This window comes from Artibeus jamaicensis, unplaced genomic scaffold (genome assembly GCF_021234435.1).
Source record: "Artibeus jamaicensis isolate MK-2021 breed Jamaican fruit bat unplaced genomic scaffold, CSHL_Jam_final contig_1998, whole genome shotgun sequence".
Classification (NCBI taxonomy): Eukaryota; Metazoa; Chordata; class Mammalia; order Chiroptera; family Phyllostomidae; genus Artibeus; species Artibeus jamaicensis.
In genome coordinates, this window is record NW_026521407.1 from 13054407 (window position 1) to 13080302 (window position 25896).

Here is a 25896-nt window from a genome sequence, read left to right on the forward strand (position 1 = left end):
CGAGATGAGAAGGCTGATTCTCATCTACTTGGGGGACTATGGTCTCCCCCCTTCTCTACTATTGTGACAAAAAGCAAGTCTTTCACCCTTTGCAACTCAATGTCTCCATAAAAATGAACAAATGGGACTGAAGCTTCCCATGATCCTTTCCACGCATCATACTCTGTGAATCCTGGAAAACATTCGGTGCCTGCCTCTCCCACCTACCATTCCACAGGCACAGTCTTAATTACACAGGCTTCCAAGAGGCACACTGACCGAGTTTGAGCCCTGGCTCTGCCATATACTAGCTATGTCACTACTCTGAGCAGGCCAATACCTGCTCTAAGACTCAATTTTCCAATCTGTATAATGGGCACAACAAAACAGTCTTCACATTCACACCAGATTCGTACACAAAACAAATGAGATGATGTGTATAAAAGAAAGCAGTTCCTAAATTTGACGGCATCCTATGAATTTTGTTGCTACTGCTAGAATTTGTTTTATTACGTAACAATAAAAGAACTTATTGGCACAAAATAAAGGTGAATTTTGTTTAATGAAAATGTAATTCACATTTTCACAAAAGTCAACCTTTTAAAGTATACAGCTCAGTGGCTCTTGGTGTATTCACGAGGCTGAACCACCATCACCACGATCTGATTCACAGCCCCTAACAGAAACCTCTCGTTTCCCTCGCCTCTGGCAACCACGGATCTACTTTCTGTCTCTGTGGATTTGCTCAAGACACCACATGCTACACTGTGGGCCATCTCAGTGTAAAGGCGGCGTGTGAGGTGGAGATACAAGAGAGGATTAGTAAAACCCCTGCCCCCACCTCAACAGAAGTGACTCTGGGCTGCTCGGAGAGTCAGGCCAGGATTTTTTTTCCTTTCTCGCTCTTTTCTCCGTCCATAGTCAGACTTGGTGGGGTTTCCTGTTGAGGGTCAGTGTAAGCCACAGGCTCTACTCCAAAGAGCTGAAACCCAAGCAAAATAATACTGGATCCTGTTTGGATTTCACCCTGAGGAAGCATATGGAGAAAGTGGAAAGGGTGATGATAAAGAACAATGAAAACTATGAAAACTTCCAGAATCTGAACTCTAATGCAACTGAAAAAAAGAAACTAAAAGAAAAAGATAAATTGTGAACATTTAGTTAAGAGGAAAGAAAATGAAAGGGTATTTCTTCCATCTTCTCTGCAGTAAAAACAAGAGGAAATGCACTTAGATGGGATTAGGGAGGGCTGGGTTAATTATAAGGGGAATTTCCTGACTCTGTATGACTTCCACACTGGGACACAGGTCACCAGGAAAGAAAGGACAAAGCCATTTATATGTCTTGATGGTCCACGAAAAGTTTTCCCATATCTGTCCAGAGATTCTGAATGGGTAAAAGGCCATGAGTGCTGTCCGGTGGCAGAAGCATGGCCTCCACTGGCCGTCCTCCCCAGCTTTGAGCTCTGCTAGGTCTCCATTCAACCTCACATTCCCTAAATGGATGGAGGGAGGGGCAGGGAAGAGACTGGCTCTAAAGGAGGAAATATCTGCTATGCAGAGTCATAAAATTCCAAGGGCATGGGAACATACGCTTACAAAAGCACAAAACAAAAGGTGGTATCGTGGATGCTACATTTTATTGTTGAGAGGGGGAGATGCTGAGATCTATGTCACTTAATCATCAGACCCTTCGAGTTCACCTTCCTGTTGACCTGTGTGAGCTGGGCTGCTTTCAGGGATGGGCCTAGAATAAAGAAACAAAATAGACCCTGCAAGGTCTGCTCCCTCCCTGTGTCACGCCTGCCTGATGTGGAGCAGGAACGATGCAGGCTTGGAGCTAGGCAGGCCTTGGCTCCAGCCCTTACTAGTTGTGTAACCTTGGGCAAGGCACTTCATCCTTCTGAGCCTCAAGGTCCCGTCTACAAAAGGAGAAACAGAACGCCTATCCCACAGGGATACTGTGAGCGTTAAACAAATGCACGGACATAAAGCACAGGACCTGGCACACAGAGTATTTAGTAAGCGTTTGTTTCCTTTCAAACCACCACCAGCTTTCAGGATTAAAAATGGGAGCTAGAAATGACGAGTCTGGAAGGGCTGGGCTGTCTACCAGAGCTGCCCCAGACCCTCTTCTGAACCCCTCTACAGCTGCAGCCCTCCGCAGCTCCCCCACACCTCTCCCTGCTGTCCTGAGGGCCTCAGATGTGGCTGGGGGCCGTGTGGTTGTTCTCTGATGAGCCGAGAGTAATGGACAGGCTCTGAGTCTGTGGCCAACGGCTGGGACAGGAGATGCCAATGTAAACACACAGCCGGTGGGAAAACAGATGCTGCCAGCACTCAGCTGCCTGCATCCCCCCTCTACTCTCCACAGAGAAGGCATGGAAAACACGCCTTCTCCTGAGCGGCGAAGCGCAGGGAATTCCTGTAAGCACGCAGGCCTGTCCTCTACAGAAGGAAGCCTGGCATGTGGCCCTCACTCGGTCTCTTCGGGGCGTCTGGCTTCTGAGTTAGAGAGCAGAGGTGCCGAATCAGGATGTAATGGCAACGAGCCATTAACAGCTGGGCCCTCTGCAGTTCAATTCAAATATAAAACTAAACCTGAAGGGGGCTGATAGGATGGGGCTCAAATGTCTCTCAAAACCATTAGGCCTTTGAAAACAATTCACTGTGAGCTGCTAAAGTTGACAGGATAATACGAATTAGTAAACCTAGAAAGGACAAATACCAAGTTCTTAGATTTATGTTTCAATCTATGCTACTGTCTCCAAAGCCAGCTGGACACTGCAAACCAAAGCGTCCTCACACTACCAAGGAAAGGCCGCCAAAACCTACAGACTGTCTTTGGTTAAGTCCCCCCTGCAACCAATCCGTGCAAAAAGGCCAGAAAAGCTTCCCTCCCAGAAGCTATGGGAGGGATGGCTTTGGCGAAGCTATGGCAGGATGCAGCTATGGCGGGATGGCTTTTTAATTATTTCCTAAGATGCAATCCCTGGAGTGATCCTGGAGAGAGTTTACAGATGTAACTGAGGTGGCTCTTAAATTGTGGAATAACAACAGCAACGGCTCACATTTGTACGGTGCATACCACACGCCAGGCAGGACTGAAGTTGTTTGATGTGAGCCAACTCATTCAACCCTCTTAACAACCTAATGAGGTAGGTACAATTGTCGCCCTCATTTTACAGATGAGAAAAGTAAGGCAGAGTGAGGTTAAGACATGTGCCCAGGGTAAAACACCTAATACACGGCAGAGACCCAGGTCATCTGGCTCCAAAGTCTAGAGGAAAGTGAAGATGGGGTAACGAGGGTGCTGTCCCAGTGACTTCCTCCAAGAAAGGAGCCCAACGGAATTAGACAAACACTGACACACACCCGAGATGTTCGCATACATTCACTGATTCAACCTCTGGAACAACAGCAGAGGAAACTGAAGCCCAGGGCGGCTCGAATGACTTGCCTGGTTTTATACTGTAAGTCAAGGTCAGAACTTGACTCCAAGCCCCCCAAATTTTTCAGGAGCACGTTCACGTGGAAAATCTGTCTCCTTGATGAAGGAGGATGGTGCAAGCCATTAAGACTGATTAAAATCTCTTAGGCTATTTGACTTCCTCTGCTCTGATTCCATATTTACTCAGCAGCCGCCTAATTTTAATTCTCTTGCTCAAGTGGGTTTACCTTCAAGGAAGATAACGCACAGTTCAAGCTTCAGGATTGTCTGTTCCCCTGTAAATTAATTAATTAGAATTCTGTCTACCTATCAGCTTCCTGTGAGTTGCGTGAGGGCAAATCACTTCACCAGAGCTTGGCCACTCCTGAGTGACTGGATATAATTAAGTCTGTAAACCACCCAGGGCCCTTCTCTGCACCCCAGCCTGCAGAGCCTTCCCAGCTCACTGCTGAATGAATGGTTCTTATTTTACAACCCACAGGAAATAAATTAAAAACAACAAAGCCCCTTAGAACTTCTTTCTTTGGCACCTGAATTTCATCGCAGAGAGTGAGTAAAGAACCCAGAAGATTGCTTGGGGGGATTATAAAAAGAGAAATACGTAACTAATTGCAGTCTGCAGGAATCCTATGCCATGGAGTACAGAGAAGGATCTTAAAAAATATATGCTTATGACTTTATCTAGTTTTAATGTCAGACTATTGAGGTTTGAAGAAGCTCCAAAGGCCAACCACTCACCTGATGCATGGACCTTGTCCACCTTTCTACCAAACCTCTGCTTAAATACATCCAGAGACAGGACACTCACTACCAGTCACTCTGACAGTACCAAAATTCCTATGTGGGCTGAATGAACTCTGTCTCCTGACAGCTCCCTGAGTCCTCCATCTTTACACCCTTTGGTGCCAAACAGCACATCAAGTTATAGCTTTAATGTTGTTATCTTGCCCACATCAAGGTTTCTCCCATGGGCTAACCCCCTCCCAGTGTAATACCATGGCACAATGAAAGAACTAAGTAGTGGGATGAACTAGATTGAATTCTCAGTTCTGGCACTTTCTGTATCAGATATTCTTGAACATTTTCACCTCTCTGGCCTCAAGTTCCTCCTCTGCCAAATGGGGTAACAATGCCCACCTCACAGAAAGTAAAATGCCTGGCATCGAACAGGCCTTCAATACATGGTAGCATCCTTCCTTCTATGAGTTCCCTCAAATTTCCCATACACGGCATGGTTTTATCCTCACCAAGCTTACTGCTGTCTTCTGAACTTGACTTTTCGTTTCATACCAGGCGTTCTCTAACTGCTTCCAACACTTTCTCTCCTGGAAATGCTACCCGAAGCACTGGGCCTTACTTAAACAGCTGGGCTGGAGCCTGCACACAGAAACTACAGCAGATCCAGTAACTCACAACTGTGTTCTCCCAGCTGGGCAGGCGAACAACAGGCTTTCCTCCAGTGAGCATGCTCGCACAGATCTGCACACACCTCTGCATTCACCCCCCACCTCCCACCCCCCACCCCAGCCCCAGGAACTGGGCTTCCGAGTAGAGCTATGAAGAAGAGCTGATGTTACTTAGAAGGGTCATGGTGGTAAGGAGGCCATGGTGGGGCTTGAAGAAATCACGGCCAAAGAGCTCTTAAGAAAGAGACTGAACGTACAAATGTTTCAAAGATTTCTGCCGAAGTGCACAAGCCGGGCTGGTGGTTGCCGGCATTCCCTCTAGAAACCTGACGTCACTGATCTGGATGACCAGCCCGTGCACTACCAACCAGCACGAGGTCCGTGGACAGATCCCTGAGCTGGGAGCTGTGTCATCTGTGAAATGAGGGGGTTGCGTAAGTCCTCTTAGGAGGGTGAACATCTTGTGAGTCCATATTCTCTAGAGAGACCACGCCTCGCACATTAAACAAACATTTCTGACTCAGAGTTAGACCTCTTCCCTTGAGTTTTTACACTTCCTGTTTATCTGCATAAAAGATCTTTTCCCCTCACCAGTTGATTTACTTTATCTGATTATTCGCCCTGAGACTCTCACCCTCAAGATACAGACACTTAAATCCCTTTCATATAGTCTGGTGCTCAACCTTCTCCCCTGGCCAATGGAAGGGTCTCAGCCTCACTGTAAATATCAGGCACAGGAAAATCATCTCCCAGGCAAAAAAGTTTTGTGTCCTACTACAGTAGTCTATGATATTAAGAGACTGGGAGGAGGGAAAGCTAATGTCCAGTTATAGGGCTATGGCTCCGAATCTGGCGGGCGGTGTGGGTCACATGAAGGAGATGGGACCGGAGAGCATGAGAGCGTGCCAGGGGGGCACTGGCCAATTCCACAGGGAGGCTTTCCTGGGAAAGGAAGGCAGGCTGAAGACAACCTCGAGCAGAGGCTATGTGTATCCCCATCTTTTCCTTGGTGAGAGTATCTCAATGAGAAGTCAGTGGTGGTCCCTAGATGCTTGCTACACATAATAGTAAAAACGACAGATAGCTTCTAATTCCCACAGCTGGATACCACCTCAGGGCACTGTCTCAAGAATTATTGTACTTTTATAAGTGAGCAAAGGCGATAGCCAATGGGGGCGGAGCCACCCCCTAGAAGCCGAATCTCGAGAAGCCCCTCTCTTCTGGACACCTACTTTGTTTTGAAGTGAGTGTGAGCATTGTCTATTGTGCACACGTCTGAACACAGGGCACTCTCATGGCTCCCTATCCACTAATCTTTCCTCGTTGATGGGGGTGGAGAGGGTGTGGGATTCTCAACAGCACTGGACAGAACATCTGAAAGCAGAACTTGTTCATTTTTAAACAAGGACCAGCCAGTTGGACCACAGAGTGGGTGTTTCCATGCAAATTCCAGCACTTTCAAGTTGCTCCATGACTGAGCCCAGCCAGGACAGCAAGCCTGGTTGTGTGGTGGTGTTTTTTTTTCCCCCTTTCCAGCTAGCTCTTTGATTAGGTCTGGAGAGGGACTCAGCATCATGGAAACACAGAGCAGATTTCAGAAAGGAAAGGTCAGCTGCAAGCCCCAGCGTTTGCTATCAGCCATCTGCCAAGCAGGAAGTGCTACTCAGATCTATTTTTAACCATCTTCCCCAGGCGAGGGCTCCTGGGAGAACACGGAGGCCAGTCTTATTCCAAGACAAACATTAATTGCTACCTTTCAGTACATATTTTTCAATAGTCTCTGGATATTCTGGGTATCATTTTCAATACATTCTGGTACCAACCTATATACACAGAGGCCCGGTTCTTGGGTTCTGTCACTTTGGCACCGCCTACAAGGTTACCTCTGGAGGCCACGGTTGGGGATCCCTTCTTAGGGAAATTACCTGAGACTGTCTGGAATACTAACTCTACATGACATCATAATCCTTCTAACCAGGTCCAGGTATTTGCTTTGGTTGTGACAGAGAAGAGAAGAGATGGAAGTTTAAGTCCAGGTTCACTCCGAAAAGCAGGATGACGACCAGAGCAGGAGCTAACTGTGCAAACTTCCTGGTCACTCCCATTTTTATTTTAACCACTTATTGCAATGCAGAAAGGTGAATTAAAACCAGCTCACCCGGCAGTAAATTTCTCAAGAGACGGATTAGCTAGAGGAGAGAATATTCACCTCTACCCACAGGGGCCCAGCCTGGGCAGTGGCTGGCCCATCCGGCACGAGAACACCGCGTCCACTGGTACCTCCCCATCCCGACTCCAAGCAGCACTAGTGTCTCAGTCCCACTCAGCCCAAGGAACGAAACCTCTTTGCGAGGTCTGAACAGGGAGCCTGGCTCGGCCATGGCAGAGTAGTCAGAAACAGGGTCTGGCTCAGGAGCCCTGCGTTCCTCCAACCCACACACTGAACACAGAGATTCCTTGTCTCTTGACTCTTACAAAATTTCAGCCTCCAGTTCCCACCCTAAAGGAAAGCCTAAGCATATGTCCAACTGTGGCTGCACCGTCAAGTTCTGTTGGCCAATAATGGACTGGGGCCAGGCAGCTGGCCAGCACCCCATCCAAATCAACCCTGGGGCACTGCAGGACCCACTGGGCCCCAGGCCCCGGGACAAAGGGACAAAGAGTTTGCTCCGGTTTCACCCACCTCTCCACCCTCCCTCTTCCCTCTTCTTAGGAGCTTATCTGTCAGAGAGCAGCGATGGGAAAGCTAAGCTGAAAGGGCACCTTGGATGTGGGATCTGTGCCTGAGGACGTGAAATAAGAGACTGGGTATTTGGGGCAACTTAACACCAGCAGGAGCCCGGCCAGAGAGCCAGGGAGGGACTGGCAGACATGTGCTTCACAGGGGACCGAACTCCCCCTGGGGCGGGGGGACCTGGAATCTCTCCCCTCAGAGCTGCTGAACTCTGCTCTAGTGAGCTGGGCATGTCTCTGGAAAAAAAAAAAAAAGAGGGGGGGCACTGCCCAGGGTCACCCCCCCCCCCCCCACCCAGTTGGACCATAGATTAATTAGGGCTCTGAGCCCTGCTGACTCCTGCGTTCCTCTACTTTCCGGTTTCAGGAGCAAAGGGAGTTAGTCAATCAGTAACCAGCTAAAGCTGAGTATCACCTGCGCTATTCTCCCACCACTTCCCACTTGCCGGTTCTGTGAGTCAGGAAACCCTATTTACAAAAAAAACCACGTGCACACAGGAAATCTGGGGCTCTGTGTTTATTTAAGTGCAAAACCCCAGGAACAGGTAGTTACCTAGAGATTTCAGAGTCAGGAAGACAGCCTGGGGCAGACCGGGAGAGGGGCTTGAGCTGAGCTCCCCAGCTAATGCAGATCAAGAAATAAACTGCGTGGTAGAGAATTTAGGGACATGGACTGGGGGTCCTGCCGCAATTCCAGTTCCGGTTCTACCATTTCCTGGATGGCTCCCCTTGGTCAGCTCAATCTGTCTAAGCCTCCCTTCTTCCATCTGGAGATGGGAACAGTAGTACCACATCTCTCTGAATTGGTACGAAAACGTGTCACATAAAAAACGCCTAGTACAGTGCTTGGCATTTAGTACACACGCAGTAAACTGATGACTACTGTCATCATTATTAGAATTCCTCCGAAGAGCAGTTTCCTTTTTCAAACAAGTGTCAGTCAAAAACCACCCTTTGGGCCTTCAAGTAGTAGAAAGGGTTAGAGGGTAGACGGTGAATGGCAGGGACAACACGGGTCGCTGTTTTCCAAGTACTGAGAACATCTGTCATAGAGCTGTGGCTCCCAGTATTAGCAACAGTTACATCAAAAGCTCAGGGGAGCCCTGGCTGCTGTGGCTCAGTGGATTGAGCACCAGCCTGTGAACTGAAGGGTCGCTGGTTCGAGTCCCAGTCAGGACACATGCCTGGGTTGCGGGTCAGGTCCCAAGTTGGGGGAGAGCAAGAGGTACCTGATTGATATTTTTCTCCCTCCTTTCCCCTCTCTCTAAAAATAAATAAATAAAATCTTAAAAAAAAAAAAGAATCATCATCTCAGGGGAGAGGGGAGGTGCTTATTAAAAATACAGATCCCTCGCAGGGCTGGGATTAGGGTGAGGCCAGCCAGAAAGCTAGAGCGGGACATTTCAACAGGTGCTCATTCTGAAGTGCTGCCTTTGTATCTGTGCGACCCTAAGAATGCATGCCTCCTTAAATTTGGGGCCGTAGGTCACTTGTTTGTTGCTCTAGTCGGGGCCCTAATTCTTGGACCCATTCAGACCTACAGAGAACAGGGATGTCTGCAGGTGGGCCCTGGGCGTCAGCCTTTTCACCCAGGTTACGCCGACGAGCTGCCTGGTTCGGGGACCACTGCCCGGGAGTCCCCACCTTCTAATGCCGGTTTCCATCACGCCCAGGAAGCCCTACAACACGGGAAGACTGCGGAAGCCACTTGCCGCCCCGTCCCACCACCCTTCGTCCTAAACCTCAAAGCTGCACCCAAAGCCATCTGAATTCCACAACTCAGTCATCCCTTCAGAGTAACAGAAAGACACGTAAATGTGCACGTAAACTGACTGCCAGCCCTGTCAATCCAACGAGCTTCCAGAAGCCAGAAGGGTCACACAAGAGGGAGGGCCTGGCCCAGCAAACCAGGGCACCTGGGAATCCTGGAGGCTCTCTTCTCAGGGTTATGGGTGTTTGGTGTTGGCCAGTGATTGATCTGATTGATGTTTGGCTAAAGGCACCAACCAGGGAAGGACCCAGCCTGGTTATTAATTACAGCCACTGGCTTAATTATCATGCTTGTTAACTTTATACAATATCAACATTCCTGTTCATACAAAGCTCATGAATATATGGTTTACGGAAGCTGGAGAAGGTGAGTCCAATCTGAATCAAATGATATCGCTCCCCTGCTGAGGACCTTTCAGTGGCCCCCCGAGGCACACAGAATTACGTCCAACCCCCCTGGCCGGGCTGCTAGGCCCACCTCCTGAATCCCTCGCACATGCCTTCTCCGTCTCTCACCTGGGGTTCCCTAGGCTCAAGCTCTTCTAGAATGTTCCTCTGCCTCTATTTAGAACGGACTTCCCTTTCTTGATCACTTAGTAAACCTTCCGCCTGCTCTTTGCCCTCAGCACCCTGAACTATTACCTACTCACAGCCTCGGTTTCACTGCATCTTTCTTGTCCTTCCTGCTAGACCATAAGCTACCGAAGGGCAAACACTTCGTTGCGTCCATTTCTGAGTCCCCAGTACCTCATACGCTGCTCGGTATTTGCTGACCGGTCAGAGAGATGAAGTGACTGCAAAGCCACCGTGAATAGTGAGTGGCAGAGCCAGCCCTGGAGCAGAGGTGGCTTAACCATTCAAATGGTCTCCCCAGCAGCAGGGCCCCACATTGTTTCCCATTAGAGTGCTGAGGTTGTATGAAACCTTGTGCATTTTCTGGCTTGGTCACCCGGTAACCTTTGCTGGGAACATGGGTGCTAGGTGGCTGAGGCTGAAGTCTGGCCTGTGCAGTAGAGTTCTCCGTGCAGCTAAACTTACACCGGAGTGTCAATCAACCTTGTCAATGAGCACAGGGCACCGACTGTTACACTCTCCCTACCAAATGTAGCCACGCGTGGACTTGGAATTCCTCCTGCAAATCACATAACCCTGTTTCTCCAACACTCGCTCCAACTTCTAGCCTACGGGTCGGCAAGTAACACAAAAGGGTGAGACGGGCCTCTCACCTGTGTTGCAAATCAAGTGTCACTGGAACACAGCCGAGTTTGTCCATGTATTTTATGGCTGCAGAACTGAGTGGTTGAGACCACACGGCCAGCAAAGCCTACAATATTTACCACCTGGCCTTCACAGAAAAGTTCTGCCAACCCCTGATCCAGCTGAAGGAACAGGAAATTAGACTTCAAACAGCTCCTTCGTCTACCAAGAGACTGGCCACCCCCACTCTGGAAGTCAGTGGACTGGCTTTTGCATGATGTCATTTTCTTTTTTTTCAGTGCTCATTTATGGGCCTGGGATCCAGGAGGAGATTTGCCTAAAGGAGACACATAAGGGCTTGAAACACCTAACATGTGGCCTGGAATATAATGATGCTCGAGAAATGTTTACTGAATAAACAAAGGCACAGGAAGCTGGCTGGTCTGTGCCCTGAACAAAAGTCCGTTCCTCCCCCCTCCCATCCATTTCAAGGTGACCAGTCATCCAGGTGCCTGCAGCAGCCTGGTGACCTAGATTTGTCAGCACACATCTTATCGGCTTTCCTTCCTCGAGTATTTGCCCAACACCTACCCCTCAGGGCCCAAGGCAGGCCGGCCTGTTGTTTTACAGAGGAGACAGACTGGGAGGAGCTCTCCTCCCCGACCCGTGCTCTGCTCTTTTCTTTCTCCTGCTGCTGAGAGGATCAAGAAATGTGGGGAATTAGAGCTTAAGGAGCTGCAGGGTGTCTGGTTCCTCTTGCTTCCTCTCTCCTTGGGTTTTTCATTTGTCTGGGACCAACCTTAATGGACTCTTCAGAGCCCTTCCCGTCCTTCTGGACTTTTGGCATCGAAAGGGGAGGGGCCAGCTGAGGATAAAGTCAAGCTGCTTTCAGAAGTAAACAATGTGGTAAAATTAAAAAAAAAAAAAAACCCAACAAGTAAACAATGCAGCCGCCATGCAAGGGTGAGAGGCCTGGTCCTAGAAATAGACATTCCCCCAACGGCACACCCGAGAACAGCAGGTCTCATTCACCAGCCACCTCAGGCAGCAAGAGCCCAGCTGGCAGTTTGAGGAGGCTGCACCAGCCTGGGCTGACATGACGGGAGGCCAGGGATAGTCTAGGGAAAAGCTATGTACATTTGGGCATGAAAATCAGGCAAATGGAATGGAAAGCAGTATGGAAATGTTGGCTCCTCGGCTGCCCCAGATGACTTGGTGCCAGGCTCAAGATGGAGACCCCCCCCCCCCCCGTGGCCACCAGCTGCTCCTTTAGACAAAGGGCACTGGGTACACGCTGGGTGAGGGCAGGGCACACATCTGTTGCCACTGTGTCCCCACTATATGAGAGGAGTCGCTAAGTGGGGAACAGGTGACAGGGCATAGTGTGGGAAGCTGTGCTGAGACCTTTCGCTTGGGCGAGAAAATGCTTTTCTGTCTCCTCGTGTACCTGTTAGTCCAATTTCCTGGTGGAACCAGCCTACCAAGAGAGGAAGTGGGGTTCCTGGCCCCCAAAGATAACTTATTTAACTTTCAACAATCATTAGTTGCCCCTTTAAAGGCCCAAAGGCGTTGGGGATGGTGGGGGGGTGAGAGCCAGCAGCACCTGCTTTGCCTCTTGACATCACTGTGGTCTGGAGGGAGGGCGTTTGTGGACCCAGGAGGTGTTGTTTTTAGCAGCAGCAGGCAGAGCCAGTCTCCTCCCCACTCCCCCTCCTCCCCTGAGTCACGGTCTGGCGGCCAGCAGCAGGCAAAGGGGGGTGGGGAAGCAGGGAGCTAAAGCTCTCCCTGGCCTGGCAGCCCTGACCCAAGCCAATATTCTGGGTCACCAGGTCAAACCCTCCCCTCAGGAACAGGCTAAGTGCTTTAAAAACAAAGGTTATCGGAGATTCTTTTTTGTTGTGTTTTGTTTTGTTTTAAAGATAAGCAAAATGACTTCTCTCAAAGGAAGCTCACACCACCACCAGCACTACCCAGCCACAGTGAACCGTCACAAAGTGAACCAAACTGACAAGCAATTCTTAGCTCCTGCTTAGACACCCAGGCCCTGGATTCTCCTCCAGCTGCCTGTGCTGCGGCTACCGTAGTAGTTGGAGGTCTCTGTAAGCTGCTGGTGGGTGGACAGAGGCAAGACCCCCACCTGATAGACAGAAAGGAAGAGGATGGGACAGATTTTTCCATTTAAATTCTAGAGAGACCCCGAGCTGCTTGCAGGTAAGGCCCAGAGAGCGGGGTGGAGGCCGCTGCTGCTGTGATTTAATTACCTCCAAAGACCCGTTGGTTTCTTTGGAATTCTAAGTAATGAGACGCTCAGAGATCACAGAGGCGTCAGAAGACCAGCCGTATAGCTAAAAGGCAACAGCAGAGTCTCTCAGAAAAGCAGAAACCAATACACCAGGCAGTCATGGGGGCCAGGGCCTGGCTGTGTTTGAATGCCACTTTGTTTTTATTTTGCTCAATAGAGAAAACAGCAGCAGCACTTACTGAGCACTTACTACATGTCAGGTACTGTAAAGTACTTTATATTGATTACCTCTTTAATTTCCACAAGAATTCAATGAGTTACAGTATCTAATATTAATACTAATCCCATTTCCCAATGACCTGAATAACTACTAAATGAAGAAGCCAGAGTTTGAACCCTGGGAATGTTCTGGCTCAGATGCCATATTGTTAACCACTGAGTTCTGTTGCTTCATATCACCTTTTGCTGCTACAGTAGAGTCAGAAGATGGGGGAGGTGAAAGGAACTTCCAAAGACAGTTTCATCTAACACCTCATTTGGTAGGATAAGGAGAAAGGGGAGGCAGAAAGAACAGTCTTCCCCGAGACCACAGAGCTTGCTGCTTTCGTTCTCCCGGCCGCCAGTCTCTTCCCCAGGGCTGCCCGCAGCCTTCCCAAGCACCTGTAAGTGCGAGGCAGTCGGGGGTCCGGTGGGGAGGAGGTGGCACAGTGCAAAGTCAAGAGGCCCTCAGTTTCTCTGGGCCTTGGCTTCTTGACCTGTAAAGCAAGGAGTTGAACGAGAAAACCCAGGTTCGGGGGCCCCTCCAGCTCTAACGCTCTGAGAGTCTATGACTCCAGATCACTTAGAATCTTGTTCCGAAACAAGACAACTACGCACAAAAAGTGCGTGTAACCTCAATAACACAGACCATATTTATTATAAGACAGTCATTATTCATTGCCAAGTGAACAACCCGGCAGTGAGCTTTGTAGACATTCAGTGGGAAGATGAAATCCCATTATCTAGGAAAACATCCTAGAAAACTCTTACACTGGTCTTGAAGAAGGGATAGATTCTACTTATGTTTCTATAAAGTTGGATGGAAATGATTATGGAAAGAAAAAGATTCTTTTTTCATAATTGTCAACGAAGAGGACTTAGCCCCCTATATCATTCTATAAGCTTTTTAATACAATTGCCTAATATAATGCATAGGATATTGCAGGGATTTTTTTCTTGCATTTCTCTTTTAGCCCCTTTCACCTCATGTTCTTATAAGAACAATTGTGCGACCTCTTTCTAGGTGGTTAATGCACAGCCCTGTGCACCTGGCTCGATCTCCCTTATGAGAACATGTTGCTAAGTGACCACTGCGGTGTCTGTCTGGGTTTGGTGCTGTTTTGCCCACAAATGTGCATTTGGCCACATAAGGTGCAAAAAAGCAAAGTAGATTTTCCTGAGCATTCAATTAAATTTCCACACAATAAACTCTCTAACGTGGACTTGAAATGTATCTGATCTTATATTATTTAACTGTATTGTATTTTGTTTTAAATTTCCCTACCACATATTCAATTTTAATAAATGCATGAGTAGATGCAAAAAAAAAAAAAAAAAAAACAACAACCAAAAAACCCAGATGGATAGAAACTGAATCCAGGGAAAGAAAGGATTCTCTAGGTGAGAGAGAGAACCCAGGGTAGGGTTCACCACCAATGTCACTGAGTGAGGCCAGAAAACAGCCAATGCCAAGAGGAGCTACCTCGGCCCTTAATGGCAGTGAGGGCACAGCCCCATCCGGCTCTGTGCCCCTCGAAGCTCCTTGGTCATCTACAGCCTCAGCAATAAATCGCTTCATCCCCACCTTGAAGGGATGTTGTAAATGATGAAAGGTAAAAGGCGCCCTCAGCACACTGTAGATGTTCAATAAATAGCAATTAATAGAGGCAATGTAGGTGTCTCACCCTGTGTTTTTGATGTCCCCAGCACAACCTCACCTGTAACTTGCCGTCCTCCACAAACAGTCTTTCATTCCCACGTGGCCCAAAGATGCAGGAATGTTGGCCTTATCTCCCTATTTCTAGGACCCAGACTAGGGCCTGGCACATTGTTTCAAATGCAAAAACGTATTATTAAACTGTATGAGCAGTGTATAACGGTGGATTCTGGCCAGGCCCCAAAACACAAACAGCCAAACCGGCGATGGCGCGGCTTTACCAGAGATGGAGGGAGTACAGTGTGTAAAAACACGGGGAGAAGGTCCTGCACCCACTGCTTGCGCCCCAGGGAGAGCACCCTGTTGGAAAGGGTTTCTTTGGATTTTGACTAGGAACACAAGCTTGCAATCACTAGCGCCCTTACTGAACGCCGACACACTAATGTACCAACCAATCTTATGACTAGAACCGTACAGGCATTTGCAAACCACAGAGTTCATTTTCAGGGTACGCCTCATAGCTCAAGTCAACATTTCCTTTTGGTATCGAAAGCAACCACAGAGAAAAGATTGCATCTGAGCCGATGCATGTGCCCCAGCTGCCTGCTGTCTGCGGCACACAGATGATTCTCCAGACTTGGGCTGTGGCAGCTGGTGAGCAATTCTACTTGTGCTCGTATTTTTCACGTAGAACAGGCATCACTACAGAACAGACAGGTCTGCCTCATCCAAAGAGGGTGACTTCCCGCATTCAATTTCTCTTGTTCATGGTTAAAAATGATAGACTGCTTGTACTTCTCCCCCCAGGCAGTGGTCAACAAGCATGTGCTGAATGATCACCACATGCCTGGCACCCCTTCAGATCACTGCAGTGCGTACACACTCATTTCTCCATTTCTAGTCTCTTCAGCTGTTCACCTACCACTCACAGCACCCGCCATTTCATAGCAAAGCTCTGGTCGTGCAACTACTTCCTCCAAGTTTTCAGCAGTACCCACCTGCCAGCAGGATGAAGTCCAAACCTGTGTGCTTCCAACAATCTGGCTTCAACCTAACCCTTCGATCTGCTCCTCAGTATCAAACCCCAAAGAATGGCTGCTCCTTGCACACGTCCTGTGTCCAGTTTGTTCACACTGCCCTTCTCCGAGCCCCTCCCTACCCATTTCCACTGGTCTAGGCTGTTGCTTCTAGGCGCACCTCAAAGTCACGTCTACCGAGTTTTCCTAGAACTTCAGTTTCTAGACAGATGGCTCATACAGGGGTTTTTGAGCAACAAACCCTTTGAAAACTGGATGAGAGTCATGGAACCCTCCCTAGAAAAATATAAGAGCACAGAGAACTACACATCCAATTTCAGGGATCCCTTGAAGCCAATCCATGGACCCCAAATTGGGACCCCTGACATGTGTCTCTACCCTAGTCACAGTCATCCAGTCAGATATTCGCGGAACATCTACCAGTCTCTAGGAGCTGTGCCAAGTGTTATGGACATAAAGATGACATCACAAGCATCTCAAGTAGTTCACAAGCTAATGGGAGACATGTGTCATTACACTGTGGTAACTGCTTTCAGATAGAAATAGAAGGTAAAGTACAAACTTCAAGAAGGGATGACTTACAAACTTATCTCCCTGACTAGAGTGGAAGTCCCTTGAAGATAAATTCCTTAAGGGTAGCATCATAGTATCTAGTACAGCGCCGCACACATATATACACAGACCACATTGTTAGCATTTGTGCAGTGACCGACCACAGCCAATGAGACAAAAGAGCAAACTAGGCACAATGCCCACTGCCGTCACCCACACACAACGGAGGCCTCTGAGACCCTGCTCTGGCGGTCCCGCCTCACACAGTCCTGCCATATGGACAGTCCTACCAGCCTAATTTGTGGCTGATCTCACCCCAAACTGACTCAATCTCTGTTTCTTGTGGCCAGGGTCGGGGGGGAATACCACAAGATACTATATTTTACAAGCTCCCAATGGTTTATTTTCACCAAGAAACACTGTGATCTAATGACGTGCCTTTCTTTGTTTGGAGATTTTCTGTGTAGACTTGGTTCTACAAGTCTTGGTTTCTGTGTAGACTCTTGCTCCTTCCCAGGTGGCTGACAGATAATCTCTTTTGCACTTCTCCAGAATGAAGATTTCATCGGGTAGGAGGTTAAGGCTTTCAAAGGTCAAATACTTGTAGAGACGAAGTAAAGTAAGTAATTTTAGGTTAGAGATGGAATTTTCTTTACAGAAGTTAAATGGATGGGATGAGGTTTCACACTGGGCCTACTGGCTTATGCTGTAACCCTTCCATAATTTCTCCCACTGCCTTTACTGGACCTCAGAAACACTCTCTGGGAAACACTGACAAACATTCACACTGGTTTGCAAACACTGCAAAAGCGACAAAGGCACAGTGGCGCCTGGGCTGTTCTCGGTGTTTTGTTGCTTATTCAGGCTCATCAAATCACTCCGGTAAAAGCCTGGGTCCCACTGTTTTGGAAACAAAAAGTTCACTTTTTATGAGATAGCTATTTAGAGATCTACACACAATCTGTTTTTTCTTGCCTTGCTAGAATAGAAATACTAATTTTATTAAATGCTTAAAAAAATCACTGGCCTATCCATTGGATACCAAAGACCTCTTAATTGATAAAATCAGATTTCAAAATATAACTTGCAAGAATTACCTAAATAACACATCTCATTGTACACGTTCGTTATGACTTATCCTGCTGCACGCGACGCAGCGGCCACTAACACGACCCACGTACTCCAACGCACACGGTGGTGTCTGCGGAGTACCTGGGGAAAACAAAATCAGTAGATACCTAGAAATTCTGTTCCTGTATTTTTTTTAAACGACATTTTCCGGCCATAAATAATTGCATTACTATTTTGGAAAGCTGCTTTTATTGTCCATTAAAGACAAGCGGGTGGGCGGTGGGAATTCAGGGAAACGAATCCGATACAGACAGAACGGGTCAGGTTTCTGTACTCCCACACTGGCACCCCCTCCACATCCACCACCTCTGAGCCACTGTGCAGGGGCGACCAGTCCGTTTGAGCACTGCTGGTACGGAACACTGGTGGCAGGGGCAGAGGTGGGAGACGGAGGGGGAGGGGCCTCTCGGCAGCGACTAGATCACTACAGCGCCTCAGAACATCCTGTTCCCTGCCCTGCCACTTTCCTCAGGCTGTTGACTGCAGTGCTTCATCTCACGTCTAGGCAGGCAGGGAAAACCAAAATGCCACCCACTGTAAGCCCAATGCAACTCCACAGGGAACAAAAAGAACCTGCCTCCAAAAAGCCAGGAACCTCAGGGGGAGGCCCGGCTCTTGAAAACGAGTGGAGCCAGAGCTGTTCACACAGAGCGCAGCTGCAGGGCGTGCGGCAGGCACACCTGGCTCCAAGGCTGTGGGACCTCAGCTGGTCACTGAGCGGCCCACGGCCTGTTTCCTCATGAAGAGGGCTGCCCTTGATGACCTGCGCCTCCTGGAATTCTGCACTTGTCACACCAGAAGATAAGTGACCTGAAGATCTGACGTAGTAAAATACAGTTTTGGAGGGTGAGCAAACGACTGTCCCTGTCCCCTTCACTGGACACCCCCTCCAGGGCCTCCTACGACACCTTCCCTCCACCAATCCAGTGCCCTAAAGCAACCCGCACCCTGAAATGAAGCCCCTGTCCCTAGAGTGGGATTGGGAGAGAGTAACCCAATTCACTATTCCCAAAGGGCCCATGCCACCATGCCACGGGAGGGTTAGCGGGTGGGAGAGAAGGGAATGACTACCGACGGAAAATTTTCAGGGAAAAGCTTTGTTAAGATCCAGCTTTCCATAACAGTACCCACTAAAGAGTATTTTTTTAAAATATATTTTATTAATTATGCTGTTACAGTTGTCCCATTTTTTCTCTATTCCTTCCTCCCTGCACCCGCCTTCCCACCAGCACCATCCTGCCCCCCAGTTCACGTCCACGGGTCAGACGTGTAACTTCCTTGGCTCCTCCATTTCCCGTACTCTTCTTAACCTCCCCGTCTATTTCCTACCTACCATTTATGCTGCTTCTTCCCTGTACCCTTTCCCCCGTTCTTCTCCCAACCCTCTCCGCTGATAACCCTCCATGGATCTCCATTTCTGTGATTCTGTTCCTGTTCTACTTGTTTGCTTAGTTTGATTTTGTTTTCGTTTTTCTTTTTTTTAGGTTCAGTTGTTGGTAGTTGTGAGTGTGTTGTTATTTTACTGTTGATAGTTTTGATCATCTTCTTTAAAAAAGCACTTAGATGGCTCTCACTCAGGGTCAACTGTTCCCGTTGACACCATCATTATTTTATAACCGAGGCCCGTTTTCATCCTGGGGCTTGCACCAGTAAGAAACAACAGCGGGAACCAGCTGTTCCTCATGCCAACTCCGAACGCCTCTGCTCGCGGACACCCCGGCATTCGGGCTGCAACACCCCCAGGAAGAGGCTGCAGGGTGCCCCTCAGCACATTCCCCAGACAGTTCTGTTACCTACTCAGAGTTTCAGAGTTCCACGCCTCCCCGGCCCCCACCCGCCCACCGCCCTGCAGAGCGAATGCTGCTGCTGCCTTTCTGCAAGCATGCGCGCCTGCGCTGCGGACGTCTTCTACTTCCTCTTCCTCTCCACCCAGCTCCCACACCTCACGCTCCTAAGGGAAACTATTTTGGCTAATCCAAATTTGCTTGGTGTTAGACAGGAATAATCCCCTCCACCCCACCCCTCGCCTTTCCTCTTTTCTTTCTTTTTCTTTTTGGACGGCAAGTCCAAGAAAAGCAGAGGAACTACTTTACACTCACATACAGCTTTCTCTGATTTGCAAACCACCCACACATCCATGATCTCATCCAGCCTCATAGCAACCCCATGAGGTAAACCTGCTCCCCCCACCCAGCCTCAAAGAAGGTGCACCTACCACACAGGACTGTTCTGGCGACGGCACACAGTGCTAGCGCCTCGGCATTAGACACAGCAAATCTCTCTCCTTTTGTTGGAGAGAAACTGAGAATCGGAGGTTGGACGGCTGAGTCTAGGCAAGCAGCCTCTGGAGATCCAGAGCAAGCTGGGAAGGTAGAACCCTTGGTGCAGAATTCTTTTTTTAAAGATTTTATTTATTTATTTTTAAAGAGAGGGGAAGGGAGGGAGAAAGAGAGGGAGAGAAACATGGATCGGTTGCCTGGTGAACATGCCTCGACCAGGGACCAAAGCTGCAACCCAGGCAAGTGCCCTGACCAGGAATCGGACTGGTGACCTTTCGCTTTGTACAGGACGCTCAACCAACAGAGCCACACTGGTCTCTTTACACCGCACGTCAATACAGGCCCTCACTGTTTAAAACCTGACGGCTACGCATTTCCACGTGGACTCTGCCACACTGATAGAAAGGGAGCCCCGGTTCCCTGCTGGCTCTATACTCAGAGCTTCGGTGCTCTGGACCTTCGTGTCGCCTTCTCCAGGGTAAAGGCAGACTCGCTTTTACTTTTTTTAAGACCAAACAATGGAATGTCGAGCTTCCAGATGAAAGGCTCCATTGCAAGCCCGCATATCATTTAATTACACTGCTGCTCCAGTTATCTGCTTCCCAGCCCCTAACTCCCACTGGGCGGATTCTGACACCACATAGGAGACTATGTCAGAAGGGAAGAACAGGACAAACATTCTCTCCCTGAACGGTCTGAAATGGAAGAGAGAACCAAAATGAAAAGAAAGGCCCATTTTCCAGGGAGGGGGCTGGGGCAATGATCTTTCCGTTAAGCGGACCGGCATACGAATCTATGGATTACTTACTGCTGGGGGTGGCTAAGCAGTGGGATAAAGGGCCTTTGTGCAATGCCAGCCACAGTTCCCTCGGTCCTTCCCCACAGCCAGGCAGTTAACCCAACTCTTTAAATCATCAAACTCTAATGTACCCCATCTGTGCACCGGTTGTAACCAACGAAACTGAAGCCTCTGCTGACTCTGGCCAGGATTTATGAATGAGCCTTTCTGCCCCAAGAGGGGCACGAAAAAAAAAACAGGAGGCCAACAAGGTCTCTTTTGCTCGTCACCTGTCTTCTCCCAAAGCTCAGGCTCTATCCACCCATTTATTTGATCGTTTACTGAGCTCTTGCCAGGGGCCTCTGCCTCTCTGGACCCCAGAGACACAAAGCTAGTAGAAAACAGCCCCAGGTGGGGAAGGGTGTGTGGGGCTCCCGGGAGACAGGAAGGTGAAGAAAAAGGGCTGCTCTTGGCCGAGGCATAGCGGCCTGAAATTCCCCTAACTGCGTATTCAGTTCCAAGTGGCTGGAACATAAAGCAAGGAACTGGCAGGAGACCTAACTCAAAAGGCAGGCTCTGCCAGATTACCCAAGGCCCTGCACACTGGGCCAGAGATTAGACGTAATTTTGAAATCCATTACCATTGCCACGGATGCACTCTGGCCCACCTTACACGACCCGCCTCTTCCAGAAATCCTTGAAGACGCTCGAAGTAGTTGCTCTCTCTTCTCTGAGCCTCCAGTTTGAATTCTTGGACAACATTTAAAAGTCTCAGCTTCTCCATCCACACAAAACATGACTGATCTTAAAGGCTTCTTACAGGGTTGAGACAACAGTGAAAAGTGTGCAGGGAGCGGTTTTGAGTACAGAGAAGGCATTAAAATTTTACGGGTACCTCAACTTCTTACGCTACAGAGCACTTCTTCCTGGCATTAAAAAAAATGTCTTGGCTTCCACTTTCTCTGGAGGTTTTCAGAAAAAGGACAACTCCCATTTTCCAAGCTTGCAGGCGCTCTTCCAAAGCAAAGAGGACCGATTCCTATCTCCCCTCACTGACATGGCCTCCCGGCGTCCAAACCTCCAGACTCAATGGGCTCCCCAAAGATCCAAGGAATCCCGACAAGATGCGTTAGGTGACGGAGAAGGAAGCGATGGGCTGGGCAGGACGCGAATAGCGTCGAGGAGAGTAACTGGCAGAGAGAAGGGAGCCAGGCGCCAGGGCTCCGAGGGCCCCAGGGTGCAAGCTCTGTGGTAACCCTAGACCCTGGAAGAGGAGTCCGCCCTCAGTCCTGGTTTAAGAATCCCCACCACCCAGAGGTAGTTGTTCAGGCAGCCTTCCTCCCTTCCCGCCAAATCAGCCTGCTGCACAGGACTGTTCTGGAACTGGTGACCCTTCACGCCTTTCTGGTTGGGGCTACCAAGCCAGAGGCAGCAAAGGTGAGGCCACCTTTTCTAGCAGTTCCATTTTTTTTTTAACTTAGTCTGGGTCTGCATAAAGGTTTGTTTGTCTCTCTCTCTCTCTCTCTCTTTTTTTTTTCCACTTTAATGGCATGCAGTCCAGGTTCTGAGGGAGGAGGGTTTTTTTAGGAAAGTCCCCCATGATCTCTTTCTCCTTTTCCCACAGCAGAGTAAAACCTGTTTCTCCTCCCTGGGGATTCGGGGTCAGGAGGGCAGCAGCTCCCCCAAGAACACTGCCTGAGGAGCCAGTTCCTGGAGCGAGCAACTGGGATGCCAGGTTCGTTTATTTACCAGTAGTCCCCTCCCCCCACCCCTACCTTGGAAAGCAGCTGCCAAGGCTCCTTGGCAGAACAGGGTTCCATTTATTTCTTCTGATGGGGATCAAACACCGTGCTGTGTCACCTCGTGTAAAAAGCCCCCAATGTCCCCACAGGCCAGCGAGTCCACTCTTCACCCAGTCACTCCCGATCCTCCTGAGTCAAGAGTCTCGGGGCCTTCCCAGGGGTGTGGAGGACAACATCCCCTCTCATCTCAGCTGAAGAGCCCTGCGACAAGATGCCCCAGCCCCATCCATGTCCTCACGCTCTCCGTGCAGGCCAGCAGGACTCTGGATGGTGCTCATCTGCCAACCTCAGCCCCTCCCCTCCAGCCTGCCAGCCACCTACCGAGATGACACCTAATTTCCAAAATAACAAAACTCAGTTCTTTCTCAGTTGAATGACACAGCCCTGTGGGACAGCATTCTTTTCTCTACACGGAAGATGGAGTACAAATGTCCCAGGCTCTTTGGGAGAGCTTGTAAACCTATGCAACGTCAGGGAGTCCCCACCCCCGCCCCAGGGGAGGTGAGAAAGGCCCACAGGGAACGAGTACCTTGGAAATGAGTTCATCGTGATTGGCCAGGTGGGCCCTGCAGTGAATGCAGCTGTAGGTCCGGTGGCAGGAGGGCAGATAGGCCTGGAAAGTCTTGGATCTTGTCATCTTCACCATTGGTGCTGCGGAGCGTGGGGCGAACTCTGGGGTGGCCCACGAGGCACTCCCACAGGACGGGTCGCAGGGAAAACACCGGAAGACGCAGGTGAAGGCCGTGGTTTGGCAGCGGGTGGGTGTGGGGCAGGCTCCACACACGGCTGATGTCTTCAGAGGAAGGGCCCTCCAGCAGGGGTCTGGGGCCGGCTCTCAGCAGCCTGCAGTGCCAAGAGAAGGGAACAGCGTCAGCCAACGGAGCTGGGCTTCCTGCAAAGCACGTAGAGGCCAACGGCCACCAGGAGGGTGACATTTACAGGACCAATGACCACCCTGTTTCTTGCACAGTGTCAAGATGCTCATGAAGGAAAAAAAACCACTGAGGATCCCAGATCTCAGAACTGCTGCTTTTCTGGAGTTGCAAGTTCGGTGCTCCGAGCAGTCCCTGGGCAGCCCCCACCGACAGCAGCAGACTGGCACGGCCACCATTCAAGGGGGCCCTGGAAAGGGCCAGGCTTGAAGACGTGCTGCCTATACAGGCCCTGGAAAAGGCCTCCAACGGCCCCCCTCTCCTGAGCCAACTCAGATTAACAGCTAGAGCACAGGGAGAAATTCAGCCTCTAGAGAGTCGCTGTGTCAACGGTCACATATGGATTTCTCATCCCAGGGGCCAGCAACCCTCCCACACCTGAACCCGCGCCTGCGGAGACAGCGAACCCGCGCCACCCTCTGCTCCTGGACTGCGCTGGGACGCCAAGGACCAGGCTCCCGGCCAGCAAGGCCCCCATGGCCGGCCAGCTGTTTGGAGAGTGGTGACTCCCTTTGCCTGTAGCTTCCCCAAAATAGGTGCTTGGCACAATTTTTTTTTAACTCAAGTGATTAAGTGAAACCAATGAAACAGTTGGATCTCAGCACCTAAGATTCACAATGACAGTGAATTTTACCAGAATTCTTCCTCAACCCTCCAACCTCCCATTACTCAACCCACAGCACCAAACACCGCCTACCAGAACCTCAGCTCTTCCATTCTGTTGGGGACCAAGGACACTGAGACACCGAGGTGACTCCCAGGGTACGTCCAAGTGAAGGTCTGAGGGCCCCACAGCCTAAGCCCCACGCCGCCTTCCCAGGCTCACTAGCTGCCTATTCCCTGAGCCTCACTACCGTTCCCACCTGCCTCCCTCCAAGGAGAGCTGGAATGTTAATCAGCACCTGTGTCATGCTCCGAAGATAAAATTATTTAGAGAGACCGGGGAGGAAGACAAACAAAACCAATCACCCTTGCTGGATTACGTCTGGGGTCCAGCTGGATGTCTAGAGAGAGTCCGCAAAGCACAGTTCTTTCTTCCTAAACCTCCCTGGGCTCCCATCTTCCCAAGGAAAGCCACCTCCTCGCCGACATCCTTCCCCCACGGCGGTCACTGAAGGCCACTACAGCTCTGAGACGCTCCACTCCTAAGCGGTCAGCATCACTCGCCAGCACGAGGCTGAAGGACAGCAGCGGTCACTACCCCTTTTCCTGCGTGTCCCTTGTGCGCCGCTGAGCCATCTCCCCACTCGTGAGATGTCCAACTGCTGGAGGAATTCAGACCTACAGGGGCCAGGCATGATGTCTCCCTTGCTCGGTCAATTTTTAAAGGTGTGAAATCGGGTTACACTGAACTCTATAGAAACACCTGAAGAATGTGGAGGTGAGAACTGATTTACCCAGTGCTAGGCCTGGACACGGCCAGAGATGAGGCAGGAAGATACGTGGCCCTCGGATCCAGAGCCCCCCCCATCTCACCCTGGGCACATTCTGGGAGTGGGCAAACCCAAGCCCGAGGGACAGCGATGCTATTCAGCGTTGATGTATTACACGTGGCACAAAGAGCCAAGGACCCAACTCGGGCTACTCGGTTTCCTGAGATATGCTTAACTTTCCGATATTCCCATTCCGTTTTCTCAGGAAGAACAGCATTTCCAGGAGAGGAAGGGGCAGTGGGGCAAGCTAAGGAAGAGAAAAGACAGGCAGGGAAGTGAGCAGGAGGTTTGTCCAAGGCCAGCCGTGTCTGAAGTCCACGCCTCGGCTGCCCAGTGGGGCGAGTCAGCAGTGCTAGGCTCTCGGGTCTTAGACAAACACGGGGCGGCGGGGGGGCCGAAAAGGAAACGAGGAGCCCTGGCTGCCGGTCTGGGTTTATGAAGCAGCCACAGAGTCTGTTTTCTTATACACGCAGCTGGCTTCTAAATTACGCATTTCCCCAGAGTAGGATTATTTCTTCTCTCACTTCTTTTCTGTAGGAAACTCCCCAAAAAGGGTCGTAGGCAGGGGTTTCTAGTTTTGCTCCACTTCAAATCCGAGTCCCGAAACGTATTCGAAGCTGTGTCATAAGCAGTAAGCACTTCTATAGTCTGTATTAAATGTATGTATGTCCCATACAAACACATGCCCCCCCACTCACTGCATGCCACAGCTCTGAACTTGAAAAGATGAGAGAAAAAGCAACCACATAAGCAGTATCTCAGGCTGCCTGGTGCCAGAAAAAACCCTGGAGAGCCTGGACAGGAGGCATCAGCGTTTGCTGCTCCACTCACTGTCTTCTCGCTCTTCCACAGGGACTGCACAACCACCCAAAAGCGGGCTCCTGCCCTGGCTGGGTTGCTCAGTGGGTTAGAGCGTCATCCTCATATGCCAAGGTTGTGGGTTCGATCCCTGGTCAGGGCGCCTACAAGAATCAACCAATGATGCTTGAATAAGTGGTAACAACAAATTGATGTTTCTCTTTCTCTCACCCCCTTCCTCTCTAAAAAATAAAAATAAATTAAAAAGCTGATTCCTTCCAAGAGGAAAAGAAAGCCTCTTGCTAAAATGTGAATCTTGTTTAACTGGTACAGGACAAACAAGAAGGAATGAGGGGGTGAGAGAGAAAAAAGCAAGATGAATCAGGATCAAGAAAGAAAGGGTCCTTGAACTTGAGAAGGAAGAGGAGTGGGCTGAATGAAAATGAAACAATGGGAGGGAAA

The 25896-nt window shown here is 49.7% G+C and overlaps 1 protein-coding gene across 1 annotated transcript in view; it reads right to left on the reverse strand.

Annotated features, from left to right (window-relative positions):
• The window catches only part of YPEL2 (yippee like 2), a 38391-nt gene extending 15293 nt beyond the window's left edge, over positions 1-23098 (reverse strand). The window contains exon 1 of the mRNA XM_037163583.2: positions 22801-23098. Within this exon, the coding sequence (XP_037019478.1) occupies positions 22801-22917 (117 nt within the window). The 5' untranslated portion in view covers positions 22918-23098. The remainder of the gene's footprint in view (positions 1-22800) is intronic.
• Positions 23099-25896: the final 2798 nt, after the last annotated feature.